Source organism: Molossus molossus, unplaced genomic scaffold, assembly GCF_014108415.1.
Source record: "Molossus molossus isolate mMolMol1 unplaced genomic scaffold, mMolMol1.p scaffold_m16_p_8, whole genome shotgun sequence".
NCBI classification, from domain to species: domain Eukaryota; kingdom Metazoa; phylum Chordata; class Mammalia; order Chiroptera; family Molossidae; genus Molossus; species Molossus molossus.
In genome coordinates this window covers 7,992,138-8,011,028 of record NW_023425402.1, presented here as the reverse complement: position 1 = coordinate 8,011,028, position 18,891 = coordinate 7,992,138, and the positions used below count along the sequence as shown (strand labels likewise).

Below are 18,891 nucleotides of genomic sequence, written 5' to 3'. Positions count from 1 at the left end.
TAAAGTACTTGCTTAAGGCCATTACAAATAGAATAACTAAGTGGAATAAAGACATTGCCTATAAATCACTGAATAATCCATTACCATGTGCATTTGGACTGATTTTTCCTAACCCAGTTATCCCATCTACCAAAGGACGTATACTAAATACTTACGTAGTATTTAAGTGCCAGGAACCGTTTTCAAGCACATCTCAAGTATTAATTCAATCAAACCTGTAACAACCTATGGGACAGGCACTTTGTTTTATCCCCAATCCCATTATAATAGGAGTTAGTTTTGAGTTCTTAATTTGTCTTTTTTTGAGAGATCAATTTGACATCAGTTTTGTTGTTCCCCTCATTCATGCACTCATTGGTTGACTCCTGTACGTGCCCTGACCAGAGACTGAACCCGCAACCTTGATGTATCGAGATGGATGCTCTAACCAACTGAATTACCTGGCCAGAACCTCAACAGTTTTAAGGCTTAGCCCATTATACATTTCTCCAGTTCAGCAGTCTGTCATTTCTCTTGGTGTGTTATCTCTACTTCAATTAGGCTGCTTTTCCCCTCATCATACTCAAGCAAGTCTGGTCTGTCGTTCAAGTCTCTAAATGTGCCTTCACTCTTAACTTTCTATAGGGCAAGAATGAAATGGCTTCAGCTAAGTTCAAGCATCTGACTTATGCCTTTTAGCACTCATAACTAACACACAGAAATACATACTATTTTAAAAACTATTTTTACAGTTAAGACTTCATCTTGACTTAAAAAAATAATGAAAATGGATTTCACTTCGTAAGTCAAGGATCATTCATTACAAAACTGTTTTATAAAGAGGGGGCCCAAGTCTAATAGGGTTGAGAAGCACTCTGAGCTTTCTAAGAAAATGAGATAACCCCAACATCAGAGTTGATATTAAGAAAAAGCACAATGCATGTGCACAGCATATGGTCCTTCGTTTTTAATTCTTTTCCAGTCTGGTTATCTTTTTTTCTCCACCTTGCTCAAGGGGTATTCCCAACACCAGCACTGTTTACATGCTGAACAGAGAAAAGAAAAGCAGCCTTTTCTGGTGACAACAATCTCATCCATCTGCTATGCAACACCAAGGAATGCTGGAGTTTTCAGTCCTATTCCACAGCTTGTCACAGAAACAACCAGGGCCACCTCTCCCAGCAAGGTTAAATGGCAAGAACATGGATAGGCAGAGAATGCGGCCAGTGGGCAGGGCCCCAGGCTGAGGGCACAGATGTACCTTGTTCAATATACTGGGATGCTTGAGGTAGGGAGGTCCCAAATAAATCAATGCGACCACTGTCAGATAAAAACAGACCTGAATCCTGACTGCCCTGTAAATCATCTGGGGAACTTTGGCCCAGTTGGCTATTGTCCAGATACACCAAGGTTGCAGGTTTGATTTTTCATCAGGACACATGGAAGCAGCAGCCAATGAACACATAAATAAGTAGAACAAATCAATGTTTCTTTCTATTCCTAAAATCAATGTAAAATTTTGTTTTAACTCTATTTAAACATTTAATTGTAAATGCTGGCACATAGCCAAAAGATGAAAACGTGGATCCAGGTGGGCCTAATTTGAAAACCTATTTTTAAAGTCACCTAAAGCTGTTTTAACCCCTCATCCTCTTTATCTGCTTACTGCTGGATTTCAGAAGCCCCGTTCTTTATATCTGCCCAGACCCCTTTAACTACCAATGCCCATCCTGACCTTGGACCCCTCAAATCAATGTCCTCTCAATCTGCACAATGGACTAAAAAATGTGTTAAGAACCAGGGTCAGGGGAAACACCCCAGTATGCAGGAGGAATACAGGAAAGCAAAGGGGGCACGAGTGCCTGCCCTGCACCAAAAGGAATCTACTTAGCTAAATGCTTCCTTGAGTGCTCTATGGCACACAGTTCCTGTGAGGCTGCCACAGGACAGTTATTCACTGTGCATTGTATCATGGCTTCAAGTGAGCGTCATCTATGTGCCACATCATTATCAAGGTACTGACAGGAGGTAGTTTGTTTCCTATTGTTATCCCCATTTTGCAGATTAGAAAAAAATGAAACCCCAGCCCTGGCAGGGTGGCTGTTAGCTGAAGTGTCGGCCCATACACTAAAAGGTTATGGGTTCCATTCCCAATCAGGGTGCATATGGGAGGCAATCAATCGATGTTTCTCTCCCTTCCTCTTAAAAAAAAAAAAAATCCTCATGTGAGAATTGAAAGATAAATGAAACTCCAGATTAGACATAGCTGGTCAAAAGTCAGTCACCCTTGTGCCCTAGCCAGTTTGGCTCAGCGATTGGAGCGTTGGCCTGCGGTCCAGAGAGACCCAGGTTCGGTTCCCACTAAGGGCACATACCTCGGTTGCAGTTTGTCCCTGGCCCTGGTTGGGCCGTGCGGGTGGCAACCACTCCATGTGTCCCTTTCACGTCGATGCCCCCCTCCCCCCACTCTATCTGAACAAGAAATGGAAAAATGTCCTCGGGTGAGGATAAAAAAAAAAGTCACCCTATTACTGGTGTCAGTCTTTTTATCTTTTTGGTACGTGCCCCTTCCAGGAACTGAACCCGAGACTCTCTGGTCCACAGGCTGATGCCCCAACTGCTGAGCCAAACCAGCCAGGGGCAAAGTCTTAATATACTGCTCCCTAGAACTTGCACCTGGATTAGCTGTTGGGGCAGTCCTTGCCCCAGTTCTGCCTTGGTATCCTTGCATGAATTTGGGCAAATCCACCTTCTCATCTCTAAACACATGACTGGGACTATGGACTCAAGGCCTCTGCCAGTTCATCTCCACCTGGTCCTGCAACCTAGGTTACTGCTCCTGCTCAATCATTGCTGGGCTGTGACCTTGGACATCCTGTCTAGCCTTCACTACACTTCAACCTCTTCAATAAAGCAGGATGATCTATCACTTTATTACTGTTATCCCTTTGAATTTTCTTCTTCCCGTCAACTGCTGTCAAGTCCAAAAAGTTAGCCCTTGAATGGTGCACATACACTTTTCCCTTAAAAAAGCCTTTCCTTTTGTACACTCATTGGAGAAAAGGAATGAAGCCTTCTTCTAAGCCAAGACTGCAGGCAGTGACGGAACAATTAAACAGCTTTAAGCGAAGTCCATGGTCAAAATCTAAGTGATTCAATGTGCTTCCTTAACCTAGATCAGCATTTCCCCCCAGCAACTGAAATACTTCACAATAGACTTGGGCAAACTGGTTTTGAAACCAGAGAAGGTGCCATCTTGAATCTCTGCAACAGCCTTGTCTGGCCATGAAATTCTTTTGGGGTGTTCCCAAGGGAAAAAAGGGGTTGGGATAGATAGTAATTGTGCACTTTTCTCTATAAAGTTTAAAAAGCTAATTTAAAAGTCCCTAAAATTTTATGTTTACCAGTCCTTGCCTAAAAAGCAATACTCACCAATATTGTTCTCACATTCCTAAAAGGGGTCAGGACCAGGAGACTGGCATAGCCTAGTCGTAGCTTGAAGCATGACAAGATCAAGAGTTAACATGGGCAAACAAATCAGTGTCAACACATCCACATTAGCACAGCTTTGTCCTTGACAGTGACATTTAGTCATGTTGAATTGAGTATCACTTAGCATTGAGACAAAGCTAGGTAGGCCTTTGCCAAGAAATGTCTTAACTTAGTGCTTTACTGTGGTACCTGCCCAGATGATGGCATATAGCATAAGCTTGCATAGTACGTACATACACCTCAGGTGTACATGCTTCAGATGTGTAAAAAGGAAAAGGTTCAAGGGCACATGATTAAGCATTTTCTAGCTGTTAAGAACACTTGCTCATCACATATCCCTCTCTGTAAGACAAAAATGTTGACAAGTTGCCTCCAGAAAGGCTGTAAGGTCCTGATTTTCCAATGTAGGTACAATTTACATCGTTTTACAATTGGACAGACATGCTCTAAATCCTGACATTCACTAAATGGCAATTAAATGGCATTTTACCATTGGGCTGAGAAAGTAAAAACATAATGGAATGAAATATGAGGGCTTTGCCATCAAGACTGGCCTGGGTTCTGAATACACCACTTGTTTATTAAGACAAATAATTAAAGTGAGGAGTCTTCTGCTCTCCCATTAAGTAATACCTCTAAAGTGGTTAAGTATCACTTGATAGGCCCTGCACAATGTTTGGCAAAGGAGTACTCGAAAATAAAACCTCCCCTCCTGGATGCCACAGCAAAGGCAGGGTCAAAAAAACTTTCCTGACCCATCCAACTCTTCACTGGAGCGTCTAACCAACCCTCTTTTGCAGCTAATTTCAACGATTCAGTTTTTAGCCCTCTCCAAATAATCATTGTGCTCATATCTCCTTACTCCTTAAAAGGTGGACTTCTACTCCCAACCTAACTTCTAGAAGCCAATTTCATGTCAAACAGACTGCTATACATTGTCAACACAACTCTATCAGGAGTGCCAGTTCAATGCCTCGTCCCCATTAAACCCCAGACAGCTGGGATACATGAGCCAGCCATTTCATTAGTGCAGTCTAACTGCCAAATTCTTGGCCTTCCTGCCAGTACCCGTTTATCCCACAACTGCTTATTTGGCAGTGTGGCTAAAAAGTCAAATCATCAGGCTGGACCTACTTCAAGTTTTCGAATCCTTTCAGTTTAACCCCTATAGTTGTACACTCAATAGCTCCTACCTTATAAACTTCTACTTCATAATTAAGGTACTCATTTCTTCACCTCAGATTTTTTACATAACCTTTCCTTATCTGTGAACTCTGCCTTCACCACCTCCCATGCTTGCCATGACTTATTTTCATCTAAGTGGCTTTTCAAAGGGCTCTCAACTAAAGATTTGTACCCCGTTCCCCACTAAGTGCCTGTGTCATGGACTGCCATGTAAGGAAACAATTCAATGACAAATCAACACTCCAATTTGTATCTACTTTTAAAGAGTTCTTGTTGTAACTTAATATGAATGGTTTTATCTAAAAATAAATTTCCTGCCCTGGCCTGTTTGGCTCAGCAGTTAGAGCATCGGCCTGCGGACGAGAGAGACCCAGGTTCAGTTTGTCCCCGGTCGATGTCTCTCTCGCATCGATGTTTCTCTCTCTCTCCCTCCTGCTCTATCTGAAATGCAAAAATGTCCTCGGATGAGAATTAAAAAAAAAAAAAGAAAATGGATTTTGGTTAAAAAAATAAATTTCCTTATAAATTCTGTTGGCAGAGCCACCTGGAGTGGGTTAAAATAAAGCCACCAGCTGCCTAAGCTTTAAAAAGGCTTATAAATTGTTTCCTAAGAAAAATGTTCTATTAAAAACTTTTAGCTTTCAAAACTTCCATTTTTATTCAGATCATTTCCATTTCCTTATCTAAATGACAACAGTATCCTCAGCCCCACCCCAATAAAAAGGTATCCTTCAGCAACTTTCCTCTTCCTTAGCTCTGTTAAGTTTAGGGGCCTGTCAGCAAATAACCAAACATTAATAAAAAGGATGCTAACTCACCCCAAATGTAACCTGAACAAACTATATACTAAAATACATGTGCCTATTCACAAGAAAAATTTTCTTTCACAAGTGAAAAGAGAGGGAAGCCACCTACAAATAATTTTCTGAAAGGCTTAATTTTGCTCTAAAAGTAAAGTGAAACATTCTCCATCTCAGGACCTCTCCAAATGATGACCACAAAGAAGTGAAGTATCTGTGTTTCCAGAGGTTTTCACTACCTCAAGGTGAAATACTTACATATATATACTAACTCACAGTAAAGGCACGAAATGGCCAGATTCTGAGGCCTTAGTGAAGCAATCATATACAATGAGGCCTTAGTGAAGCAATCATATACAATGCTTTTATGTATGTCAGAACTGGGGGGAGGGGGGGGGACCTAAAGATGAGAAATATTTACACATGTATCTCATGTTAGTCTGAGAAGCCCTTTTAGTTATGTGATCCAGAAAGAACTGGGATGCCAAATGATGTCTAAATAATGTAAGTTTTGGCAATTAGGGCAAAGCTGCATAAAAAAAATTAAGCACACTAAATTTATCAAAAGAAAATTTCAATCTCTCCTCAGAAACTCACAAGTGTGCTTACTTGAATTCCTTTGAGGTATCCAATGAATCTAATAAAATAGGAGCGAATTTGTTGACTATAAAATCATTATTTAACACTACCAGATTGTTTTGATAAATATATAGTCCAACCCAGATCCTTCTTCACCTACTTTAATTGTAAAAATCTTTCATACCCACCCTCAAAAATTGGAAAACCAGAAGGCCAGTACAAAAATATACAACTGGAAGACATCACCAACTAGATCTGGCAAAGTCATGTTCAGAATTCTGAAAAATAAAAAACACATTAAGACAAAGCACTAAACTGGCATCATATAACAAGGAATTTTATCACCTGGGAGAGCTCTTCCCAATAACACAGTGTTATACCACTGGAAAACTGAGCCAATGAGCCTGGAATCAGGCTGTGTATATTTTGAAAAACATTTGAAAACTTTCTGTGATCAACACTACTCCCAATTTAAAATTCAACTAATACGAACCATGACTACAATAAGAGGCAACCAGGACTTCCCATCCAGATATGGGTATGTCTACTTTGATAGAGATGCCACCTACTGACATGATCTTTTTAAGGAACTGTAAAAAGCATATAATAAACAGTAGTTATCTTTTGTCTTCACCTTTCTGTTTAAGACATGAAGTTCAGAAATAACCCATAAGAAGCTGAAAACCAGTTACATATTCCTGAAAGCATGAAAGCCAATTACAATCCTTAGGTTTCCTTAAATCGTCACCATTAAGTGACCTCTAGTGAACACCCGTAGTCATTACACTGCAGATTAGTTGTAGTGACTTGCTTTCACTGCCATTTGATTCAGAGGATGCGTAACCAAACTGGCTAGTGGAACTTGTAATTTTTTAAATTATAGTAACTTCAGAACTTCTAATAGCCACAATAGAAAAATGCAATGTGAAGGGTTGTTCTGGAACTTTTGATTAAAGTGAAAACACACACACATCCCAGCCTGCCAAGACAAGATAACTCCTTCAGGTTGACTTTATCTCATCTTCCACATTACCCACATTATACCCATAATTTATTATCCTTTTACCAATAACGCTAACTTAGAGTTTGGGAGTTGTAAACTGCCCCAAAAGCCCATATAAATGTCCATTTATAAGAGCATTGTAATTATTGACATACCGTATTACTTCTAAGTCGTCAGGTTAATCTTAAGGATCTTCTGTAACAAGGCTCATACTGAACCTCATTGATACCAATTCTCCCTTGTGACACAAATGACTCTCCTCCCTTGTTGACATTTGCCATGAAAAGTTAAGGACCAGGGGAAATAATCAGCCTAGCATCTACATCTTATAGAATATACTTATATAGCCCTGGCAGGTGTGGCTCAACTGGGCAACATCCCACCCCTTTGATTCCCAATTGGGTGGGTTCCATCCCCAGTAGGGGGCGTGCAGAAGGTAGCTAATAGATGCTTGTCCCTCCACCCCCGTCTAAAATTCAATTTTAAAATTAACATATCCTTATATAGTCAACTCAATGCAATCATTTCAGTATTAAAGTCAGGATAATCCAAAACTGGCATAAAATAGCACATTTAAGGAAACTAAGCCACAAGACTGTTGCATTATGGTTTAATCTAATTGCACAAAAATTTGAAATTACAGCTCCTCTGGATTTCTAAGAGGAAGGTTATGCATGCCTCCATATTCAAGTCTGCACTGTTACAATTTAACCACATAGTGAATTTTACATCATAATGGCTCAATTTAGAATTCCCATGCAACACCTCAAATTATATAAAATGGAAGCATTTTTAAAGCTTTGTGGAAAGTTCTCATGCTAATGCTAAAAGCCTTTTTATATGGGCAACTTTGGGTTATAACGTTCTAGAGGTTACTAATCTTTAATGTTGGTCACTGAGTATCATGGACTTTGAACTGGCTTCTACTCCCCCAAATTCCCTTCACTTCAAAAGCCTCAATTGTTTCTTATAAAATTTGTGTAACCAACTGCTTTTTCATGGGACAAGAACTATGTTAATGGTGGCTTTGACTATTACAGTTATGCTATTTTATTAATTCAAAAGCACTTTACAAGAAAATATAAGTATGGCTTCCAATAGGAATGTTATACCTGAACTTGATACCAAGCTCACAGATTTTAGTTTTGCAAGGAAAAACAGGCTTTCAGGTTAAACAACAATTTGTAACCAAAACTTTAATCCCAAGGATTCTCACAAAACATATTACAAATGACAGCATGAAAAAAATTTTTGCACAGTAACTCAAAGTTCAGCTCTACAATGTACCCTTAAACTGGCAGGACACTGGTATCTTGAATAGTCTCAAATTTCCAAATGAATAGTTACAAAGATTTATGTAGTCATATACAGCAATCACATAAGAAATTTACGACCTAAGCAAAGAAGGGTAAACTAACTTTCTTGAAACTTCTTAGATTCTACACTAAGTGGACCACCTCTGCCCGGTGTAGAAGACTAGTTGGATCTGAAACTTTACTTAGATTCCACACTAACTGGACAACCTCTGCCCGGTGTAGAGACTAGTTGATTTTTTTTTTTAAACCTCTAATCTAGTTTAAGGGTGCAGCTTTTAATTTTTTTACCTGCTGGCTTGTGTGTTCACAGCAGCTTTTGAAGACTGCTTGTTAAACTACAGCTGCATATTATATCCCAGCTATGGAAAGTTTCAAGTTCAATTTTTCCAAGTTTTGTTTCCATAATACTCAACATCACACTTTAGCTGGGCAGGAGTTTAGAGGTTTATTATCAGTCTATGCAAGACTGAAGTTCAAAGCAAATTCAATTCTGCTTAAGGGAACATTGTAAAGTAACAATTTTTGATATTACATGCCTCATATGATCCATTTCAAACCATAGAGAATTACATCTTTATGTGTCACTGTTCCAAGACAAACAAATGTGAACAGCTAAAACATCTTAAAAATGCACCAAGCTTATGAAGTCTCAAACAAAACTTGAATTTTCTGTACATACTCCTGTCAAATGAAGTTATTTCCTGTACACCACTCCTCTTGCAAACTGGTCTTCTATTTCCTTTCATTTGACCTAGAGCGGCTAAAAAAAACAGAAAAAGTTCCATCTGTAACTTGGTGACAGCGACAAAACATCAAAAGGATCATTGCAAAGTTATAAAAATAATATCAAAATGGTTTAAGAGGACCTATTTCTGTTTTTAGTATATTACATAAGCAAAGGTCTTAAATAGCTCGCCATTAAAGAGCTTACCTACGAGACCTAGAGAAGGATCGAGACGGCTTATGATTTCTCTCCCGAGACAGTGATCTCTCTCTTCTTCTATCTCTAGAAAGGGACCTAAAAAGAGAGGGAAAAGAAAAATAGGACCATTCAGGATTATACACAACAAGTATTTGAAAACTAAGTTGGTTCATTCTTACAACTTAATATTGGTTCTATGTAACACTTCGTTCATTACTAAAGCTGAGGAAGGTCTATTACTGTTAACCAAGTCGTTTGGAAAACAGCTTATGTGCAAGCAACACTGCCATTTCGAGAATGTGGCCCAAAGTCATTTACCTGCTCCGGCTGCGCGAGAAGCTTCTCCGTCTTGGAGATCTAAAAGCAGAAACAGGAAAGTTAGGCTAACTGTCAATTAGTATTTATGGCGTGAGGCATTTCCCAACTTTTCAATCTCACTGTTGGGCCCAGTGAATGTGCTGAAGAACTGGCACCCATCGTCCAAAAAAAAAAAAAAAGAAAAGAAAAAAAAGGCACAGAAGGATTAAGGAACCAAAAGCTCAAGTGAAAAGCAGGTATTCCAACCATGGACTCACTTTAACAAAGAATGCTTCACAGCAGATCTGTCCAATGCAAAACTTCATGTCAAACTAACTTCACTACCCAAAACACCACACCAAAATGTAGTCCCACAAGTAGTTCCAAAAACAGTTCCATAAACCAGTATTTGGAACCCATGCAAACCTATTTAAGTCCATGACAAGACTTAGGTAACCAGGTGGATAGTGTAATTTTGTGAAAACGCGCTAGGTGTAAATATTGATGCCATTAAGTGCTACATTAGAACTGCATTTGTGATCGTCACATTTAAGAGTGTGTTTTAGACTTATCAAATTACCTTAGCTTGGCCCACTTCACCCCCAAAATTTAAAAATTTTGAAAACTGTTAGTAAAACCATTTAAAGGTGATAGGAGTCAAATTTTTGCTAGAAAGAAAAGCTACATCTGTTAGTTATTAAAATTTTTAGTTTGGCATCTCACACATGCAAATAAGTTTCACTTGAAGGTCTAGTTACATTATGAGTTCCCTATCACCCTTAAAAGTTTTATTCAAGCAATATATATGTACATTACCATTCAATTATGCACAGCCAGCCTTTGATCCAGAAAAAAGAATTACTTTAAGCCGCTTACTCCTTATTTTAACCAGCAGTAAACTGTATAAGCAGGAAAAACTTACTAGTTTTGGGTTTCAACAAGCTAGAAATGGTGAGGTGAGGCTGCCGGACTGACGGCCAGGAAGAATTTGCTGAAAAGGTTTTGCCAGATGTTGCGTTGGATTTAGTTGGTTGGCGAAGGGGGTGTTGTGGATTTTTCCTGCTTTTTTGTTAGCCGAAGGCTGCTGCTGTAGTTGTTGTGAAGACATTTGGTAAATAAACAGCTGAGCTGATTGGCCAGGAATGTGTGGGCGGTCGAGGTGGCTGCTGCCGATTTGGTTAAGGTTGGAGAGAAGGCTGAGAGAAAACAGCATGCTCGGGAACCAAAGGGCGGTGCAACCTGACGACTGGCCATGCCTGGGTCATGTGAAACGACACCAGCCAAGCTGAATGGGGCGCGCTGGTCACATGACGCTGAAAGGGCTAGTTGACTGGCTAATGCAGACTCAGAGGGTGGTGAGAAGAGACATGATGGTGACTCTGTAACGGGGTTCATTTTTATTAATAGATGGACCAAAAAGCACAAAAAAAAATGAAAAACAAGCCATCAGTACAACCATCTATTTAGCTAACAAATACTCTTTATTATGATGGGCAACAGTGTGTTGTTTTTCAAAATAGCAAAAGGGGCAAGATTTTTGAACTCCTATCTCCTAGGACTTCACTCACCTGTAAGAGGTAAATTCAGTCCTACAGAAACTATTTTGGAGATTTGAGGAGATGTGGAGTTAGCATCCAGACAGCACTGCCTGGTCCAAGAATGATGCCATTTTCAATTATAAAAAAACTGATTTCTCTCCTATTTGGGTTTGAAGAATAGATGACTGGGATTACTTTTTTAGCCCCCTTTTTTGGTCAGTCACTTAAGTTAGTTTCAGAAAGATTTCTATTTTACCAGTTGTAACATTAAAACAGCTGCCTGGTTGATAAAATATTACAATCGTGCTACTAGCAGAAAACACATTTTTTTGTGAAGAGCTAGAGTTGAATGTAATGTTTGTCATTATGGAGTCAAGAAATGGAAAAAGGCCTAAATTGAAGTATAAGGGAAGACTTGGAAAGATGCAACTAGAAGATGAACTAGAAGATAGATCCAAGATAGAAGTTACTGACTACCAACATGAACCTAAAGACAAAAGCCAACACTCAGCACAACTCACATACCCCAACCTACACCCAGCAAATGTTTCATAAAAACCTCCGATTCTTCACAATAAATTTAAAACCCACCAACAAACTTTGAGAGAAATACCTGTTCCTATTAGCTAGTCCATTACACCAATACCTCTAAACACGCTCTCTCTCAAGTACCTGCGACGAGGTGGAGGACTCCTTCTCCGATAATCATCTCGAGGGCGACGACCCCAAGAAGGAGGTGGGCCACGATTTCTACTTCTCTTTTCACCATTCGACAGTTCCACTCTTACTCGGCAGCCACATAGCGTTCTAGGAAGAAAAAAACATTATTAAATTTAAAGCAGCCAAACTGACTTTCTAAGGAATGTATATTAAAGCAAAAAACACATCTAGTTAGCACCTTAGCAAAGAACACATCTGAGTGCCTATAGAATCCTTAACACCTAAGCAAGTTTTCTCTCTTATTTTTTCTTATAGAAAACCCACTTCCTTACATTTTATTGCTTTATTCAGAGTCAGTCTGATCATTGCACTCAATGTTAATTTGTTAACAGTTGTCATTTAAGTGTGAAAACTTCTGGATTCATCCTTGGAAGAACTAGTTCAGGTGTACATACTGTTCTGACTTCTCCCTTTGAGGTCCCAGCACTTGTTTATGGATCTTACAGGTTATTTGCTGGTCTCTGCATGCCACCCCAACCATGTAAACCACCACCAATAGGACAGAAGACTTTGGGTCATCTTATTTTACATCACCCCTTCCCCTCAATCATACAATAGTTGACATTGAAAATTCGCAGCAACCATTAAGTTTAGATAAGCCACAGTGATTGGGAAGAAGATGGGGCCCTGTAAATGTGTTTCTGCAAACTGCTTGCATAAACAAGCTTTTATACAGCCAACCCTCAGACCATTTATTTTTAGGATTTTAAGGATTAAGAGTTTTCCTTGGTTTCAAAAGCCAAATAGAAAGGGAAAGGGTAACACCTGTTCACTATAAAGACTCAGGTATTATCAGCCAACTAATGACACTCTTCATTAAGAAAAATTGCTATACAATCCAGACTTCCTAAAAGCAGCACTTTTTAAACCACCATTTAACCATCATCCAAGCTACATTTATCAATTCATGGCCATTCTTAAAGAAAATATCTGATTCCACAATTGTTTTTTTTAAATCCTCAGTCGAGGACATTTTTCCTTTTTTTTTTTTGTTCAGATAGAGTGGAAGGGGGAGAGAGGAAGGGGGGAGAGAGAAACATCGATGTGAAAGGGACACACGGAGTGGCTGCCTCCCGCTCAACTCAACCAGGGCCGGGGAAAAACTGCAACTGAGGTACGCGCCCTTATTGGGAACTGAACCCGGGTCTCTCCGGACCGCAGGCTGACACTCTAACCGCTGAGCCAAACCAACAATTCCATAATTGTTTTAGACATAATTCAAAAGTGACAGTTGACACTGGAGAATTTAGATTAAAATGTTTTGACCATTTCTTGGATGCAGCTATCACCCACCAAGAATTGACCATTAAACTTAAATTATTTTGGAGATTGGAGGAGATGTGGGGTTAGCATCCAGACAACACTGCCTGGGGTCCAACTTAATCAAAAGAAACTTCCTACATATCTCCACTAAAACTGATGGGTCCCTTTTTGATTGTAAAATAGGTTTTTGTAATTTCCAGTAATAGCAATTTCAGATAACCAAGAAGTCACTCAGAACTGCGTGTCCTAGTAATTTTAAATATTAGAAACTCAACCAACATATTCACTGTTAATATAAAACGACGATTAAATTACCTCCCATCTAGCTCTCGGACAGCATCAGCTGCATCTCGGGGATCTTCAAATTCAACAAAAGCAAAGCCGGGAGGGTTTCTAGCAACCCATACACTTCGGAGTGGTCCATAATAGCCAAAAGCTCGTTCCAATTCTGTCTTGTTTCCATTGTTTCCAAGATTACCTACATAAACCTTACAATCCAATGGACAGGAATCACGATGCATTTCTGTAAAAAAAAAAAAACAAAAACAAAACTTGAAGATTCAACCAAATTATGTACACAGTGAAAAACATCCTTAGGAAACCCTGCCAAAATAGTAAAAACCAAGCAAGTAAAATTCCCACCCTCAAAACACCCATTTCTCCCGAAATGTTACTGATAACTGTCAGGAAACCAGCACAAAGTGCTTAAAGGGGGGGGGGGGGGAAAGGCTCCCTGGAAAGGGGAAAAAAACATTGGAGGAACGTTTACTACAATGTGGGCACTGAGTTAGGGACTTTACCTGTTAACAGCAAGAAAGCATTAACCCAAATATCTACCAACGGATAAGCAAGCAAAATTTATTATCCATACGACAGACTACTAGTCAGGAAAAGTATTACTGATAAATATTACAAATGTGGATGAAAACATGCGAAGCTATAGAAGCCAGACACAAAGGTGCATAATTACAATCCCATCTATTATGAAATATCCAAAATAGGTAAACCCAGAGACAGATGTGTGTTTACACTTGTTATGCACTAATTACTGCACTTTAGGGGCTTGTATTTACTTAAAGTCGCCGGGGCAACAATCCCAATCACCCAGTAGACCAGTGTCAATTGCTTGAAAGAGGAGCCTCTTCAATAACTCAGCTCAAGGACTATTCACAAACACCACGTTGCTCTCACTTTGGGCTAACCCAATTTTTTTTTTTTAAGTCCACATCTGTGTGACCCCACCCTGTGCGCAGGAGTTCAGACCAAAGCACCGCTGGAGACTGACTTTTTTCATGTCTACGGATTAACAGAAACCAGCCACAAAACCAATGCTGCCCACAGAAGATCGGTTTTACAAGACCGGGTTCAACGTGTAAAAAGTGAAGTCTAATTAAAATAACATGAAAATAAATGAGTACAAAACTCAACTAATGTGGATCGAAAGATCCAGTCTTGATTAGTGACTTGAAAAAAAAAAAATCCTGGAAGGTTCTTAAAAAAACGTGGTTCTTAAAAAAAAAAAAAAAAAGGCGCCATAAATTGAAAGGCCGCGCGGCCTAGAATACAACACGGTTACCGGCACCCCCTCCGCCTCAGTTGTCAGGTAATCCCACACCCCGGCTCACCCTCCCGTAAAGGTTTATAAACACCTTCACTTCAAGGCCAGGATACCGCCTCGGGTCGCCCTGAAGCCCCCGCCACCGCCCGTGCGGAACGTCACAAAATGGCGGCGGCGTCCCTTTGTCTCAATCTGGCGCCGCCATTGGCGCCGGCCCCACCTCGGCACTGTTAAGTTTCATCTCCCATTTCACTCCTTGAAACCTGGTCTCTTACCGAGATCTTGAGTCAGAAATGCAGCGGCTTAAATCCACACACCCTCGGCCGGCTCTTCAGCTCCCCTCCGCCCGGCTCCCACACGTCCTACCACCTACCCGGCGTCCACGAAATGGCGGACTACCGCCGTCTCCTTGCCCTTATTTATACTATGCGCTGGAATCACATGATTGGATGGGCTCGTCCAATGAGAGGCCGAGACAGCCGTGACGTAGCGGCTACAAACGCAACGAGACCCGCCGTTGCTGGGAGCGTGCTCAGGCCGCGCCGCCAAATCTGTGGAGATTTGAGCTCTCGCGGCCCCAGTCCCGAGTCTGCGTGTTCTTCCCCGGCTTCTGATCTCCAAGTTATTTTCAGTCTCCTCTCCCTCATCCCCAAACAGGCTGGAGTTAACCACTACTGCCGTCACTCCCACAAGCTGAGAGCGCCATTTGCGCCATTTACTTCTAATAAGACTTAGGTATCAGATGAATTCACTGCTCGATCCTCGCTCGTGATTTGGCTGGAACTAAGACCAGCGCGCTTACAAATGTGCCTCAGAGCTGCTCCTAAAGTCACCGAGCTGTTTAGGACCGAACTGCCACCAGATTGTGCCCGCCAGGTCCTACACCCAGGGGAGAGGCCGCGCCGGCAAAGCCCGCCCCACTGGCCGGCTTCCCGCCTCGCCGGAGCTGCACGCTGCAGCAGAGAGGGCGGCGACATCATCAGCCTCAACTCGGAAAACGTTTAACAGAAACTCAAAGGCAAAAGAGATCGGCCAGGCCCTCTGGAAACGGTCACCTTTAGCGAATAACAGTAGGAGGAAGTTCCTGAAGAAGATGGGCTCAGATTCTAAACCCAGACAAATGCCGGGAAGGCGCCTCTGGCCTTCCTCCTGGAGAGGGTGGGGGCGGGGGCCGGGGCCGCTCGCACCTTCCTGTTTTCCGCTGCCCCTGGGAGGACCGAGTCGCAGGAATGTGAACTGTAAGGCGACAAATGCCGCGCTTGTTAGAAAAATCACCCAGCTCTCCCTCTCGGGAACAGCTCAGCTAGGATGTTTGGTGCCTTCAAACTTTCTCCCCTACCTCCTTGCAGTAGCGTCTGACTTACGTATTGGTAAAAAGTATTTAGACCTCTCAAGAAAAAAAAAAGCAAAAATTACCTGTAGTTTCAGTCATTTGCTGAAATGCTAATTATTTTATGCCTTATCTCTCCCAGATGTTTTTCGTTTAAAGCCTTATCTCCTCTTGGCTCTAAAAGGTCGCCCTGAGCCTTAGTTTCCTCTGGTGTAAAATGGGGTTTTCTTACCGCAGGGGAAGAAGGGGAAGGGGAGCCCCAGTGGTTGAGCCCGCCCTGTGCTGGCCTTACCTGGGGTGTTTGCAGGTGAAGGGGGGTTCTAGCAAACCCTCTCTCTTCACTTCCTACTTTTCTTTCATTCTCTAAATGTTATCTTCTGACTCACTTATGTTTGCCTTTACTTGCTCTCCTTAGTGTAAGCTTGTCTCTCCATAATTGTCTTCTGCCAGAGCAAAGTCAGATAGCCGTGGGTTTGGACCACAGCCCCACTGCTACTAACTGCTACGCATGTGTCTTGAGAAGAATCCATTAACCCGTTTCAGGGTTAGTTTCCTCTCTGTAAAAAGGAATAATACTACCAGGGTTGCAGGGTTGTTGGATGCTGTCGCCTCCCACAGGAACTTCCGCTTTTGTCTATTGTGGTCCCTCCTGCATCCCCAGGGCCTGGAAACAAAGCTGGCACACAGCAGGCAATCAATACATATTTTTAAATTATTTAATTAAAAGAAATATGTATGTGCCCTGGCCGGCTTGGCTCAGCGGTTGGGTTGGAGTGTCAGCTGCAGACCAAAGAGTCTCAGGTTTGATTCCAATCAAGGGCATGTACCTTTGTTGTGGTTCATCCCAGGCCCTGGTCAGAGTCATGTGGGAGGCAACCAGTCAGCGTGTCTCTCTCACATCCATGTTTCTCTCTCTCTCTCTCTCTACTCTATCTGAAGATAAATGGGAAAATGTCCTCGGGTGAGGATTAAGAAAATAAAAGAAATATGTATGTAAATCACCTGGCACAATCTCTGCTCAAAAAATGAAACTTTTTAAAAAATGTTCCTTTCACTGCTCAATCTCCCATTCTTTTCCACCATTTTTCCTGTTTTTGTTTGTGTGTGTAATGCTAGTCTAGCATGCGTCTTTCAATGGAGCACTCTGAATTTCTCCAACTGTATTCCTGAATACATTCTGAATCTCCTCTGGCTATCCACACACTTTCCATCTTCTGGTAACTGCAGCTAAATGAATTAGCCATTTAAATTCTGGAATATTTTAATGCTCCTTTGTTGTTGTTGTTGTTTTATCCTCACCTGAGGACATTTTTGCATTTATCTTCAAATAGAACAAGAGGGAGAGAGGGAGGAAGAGAGAGAGAAACATTGATGTGAGAGAGATACATCGAGTGGTTGCCACCCACACGACCCCAACCGGGGCCGGGGACAAACTGCAACCGAGGTACATGTCTTAAGTAGGAACTGAACCCAGGTTTCTCTGGTCCACAGGCCGACTCTGTAACCGCTGAGCCAAATTGGCCAGGGCTGCTCCTTTGATTTTATTTGACCACCAATCATGCTTGCCTAGACCCTACAACCACATGAAACTACCTATCTGAATTTCTTGTTAGGGACAGGGAATGGAGATCATGTGTTGTAGTGAACATCTCTTGATTTTCTTAGGGGAACTACCTTTCTCACAAGTAGACCATGTTGTTGATTCAGGTATGGTTGGGCCCTACAACCCACTTTTTCATGGGTAGGAACATGACCATCTCTGGTTAATTAAGTCATTCCAGTTCTTAACCCCCACTCCCATCCCCATTAGAAGTGATGAGTAATCTCATCAGGACAGTTACTAATTCCAACATTGTTGCTAGGCCAGAGAGAGGTGTGTTCATTTCCTCTGACTGGTGGGGTCCTGAGCCAGGGCAGCCATCCTGTTTCCAGAAGAGAAGCAGCAGTCTGCAGTAGACCCAATGTAAAGGCAGGGAGAGCTGAGAGGTGTGAATAAGGAGCCCTGGACCCAGTTCCACTTTTGGAATTCCCAGTTATTTGAACATACAAATTCCCTGCCTCTTCTGCCAACTTGTGTAAGCTAGCTGTGAGTTGATTCCCCCCTCCCCCCCCTCACTTGCACACAGAAAGATTCCAAATATGGAAATTACTCTCACATACTTCTCACTACCTCAAGTTGAGAACCCTGGCACTAAGTAATCCTCCAATTTAAAAAAAAATGTACCTGTTACCAATCAACTAAGTACTTTTTTTAACTTAAGGGCAAAAAGTTACTGGTGGCCAGGCTTTAATACCTATGTATAAAAATTAGTATTTTAAATACTGTGGTTAAGTCCGGCCGGTGTGGTTCAGTGGTTGAGCGTTGACCCGTGCACCAGGAGATCACCGGTTCAGTTCCCAGTCAGGACACATGCCCAGGTTGTGGACCCAATCCCCACAGAATGTGGGGCATGCAGAAGGCGGCCAATGTTCTCTGTCATTGATGTGTGTGTGTCTCTCTCTTTCACTTCCTCTCTCTCTAAAATTAATAAAGGAAAAAACAATTTTTTAAAATAAAATAATAAATACTGTGGTTGACTTCAAGGAACATCTAATAAGAGCATGGACCATAACAATGCCTGGCAGGAAGCAGATGGCACAGTCAATAAAGGGTTATTTACAGAGGCATGGGCAGGGTTAAGGAAACCCACAAGGGAAGGCAGGACTCCCAGAGACAGCTCTTAGGCCCAATGGGGAAAGAATGAGAAGAGTTAGCAGAACCAGGCAAGTCCTGTATCTATGAAGAGGGCCACTATGGCCTAATTAGAGGATCTGCAGCAGCCCAGTTGTGGGGTTTTGTTTTGTTTTTTTGTTCTCTGGAAGAGAGTGGGGTCAGAGGTGGAAGAACTGAATTATACTCTCTCCCCATA

The 18,891-nt window shown here is 41.5% G+C and overlaps 1 protein-coding gene across 1 annotated transcript; it reads right to left on the bottom strand.

The window, feature by feature from the left end:
* Positions 1 to 8,208: 8,208 nt before the first annotated feature.
* On the bottom strand, positions 8,209 to 15,035 carry SRSF3 (serine and arginine rich splicing factor 3). Its single transcript, XM_036248576.1, has 6 exons — positions 14,928 to 15,035; positions 13,410 to 13,617; positions 11,784 to 11,918; positions 9,595 to 9,633; positions 9,286 to 9,372; positions 8,209 to 9,114 (listed from the first exon to the last, which is right to left on the bottom strand). Exons 2-6 carry the CDS (start codon positions 13,613 to 13,615, stop codon positions 9,087 to 9,089), a joined length of 495 nt encoding a protein of 164 aa, XP_036104469.1. The 5' UTR covers positions 13,616 to 13,617; positions 14,928 to 15,035; the 3' UTR covers positions 8,209 to 9,086.
* Between the last annotated feature and the right edge of the window lie 3,856 nt (positions 15,036 to 18,891).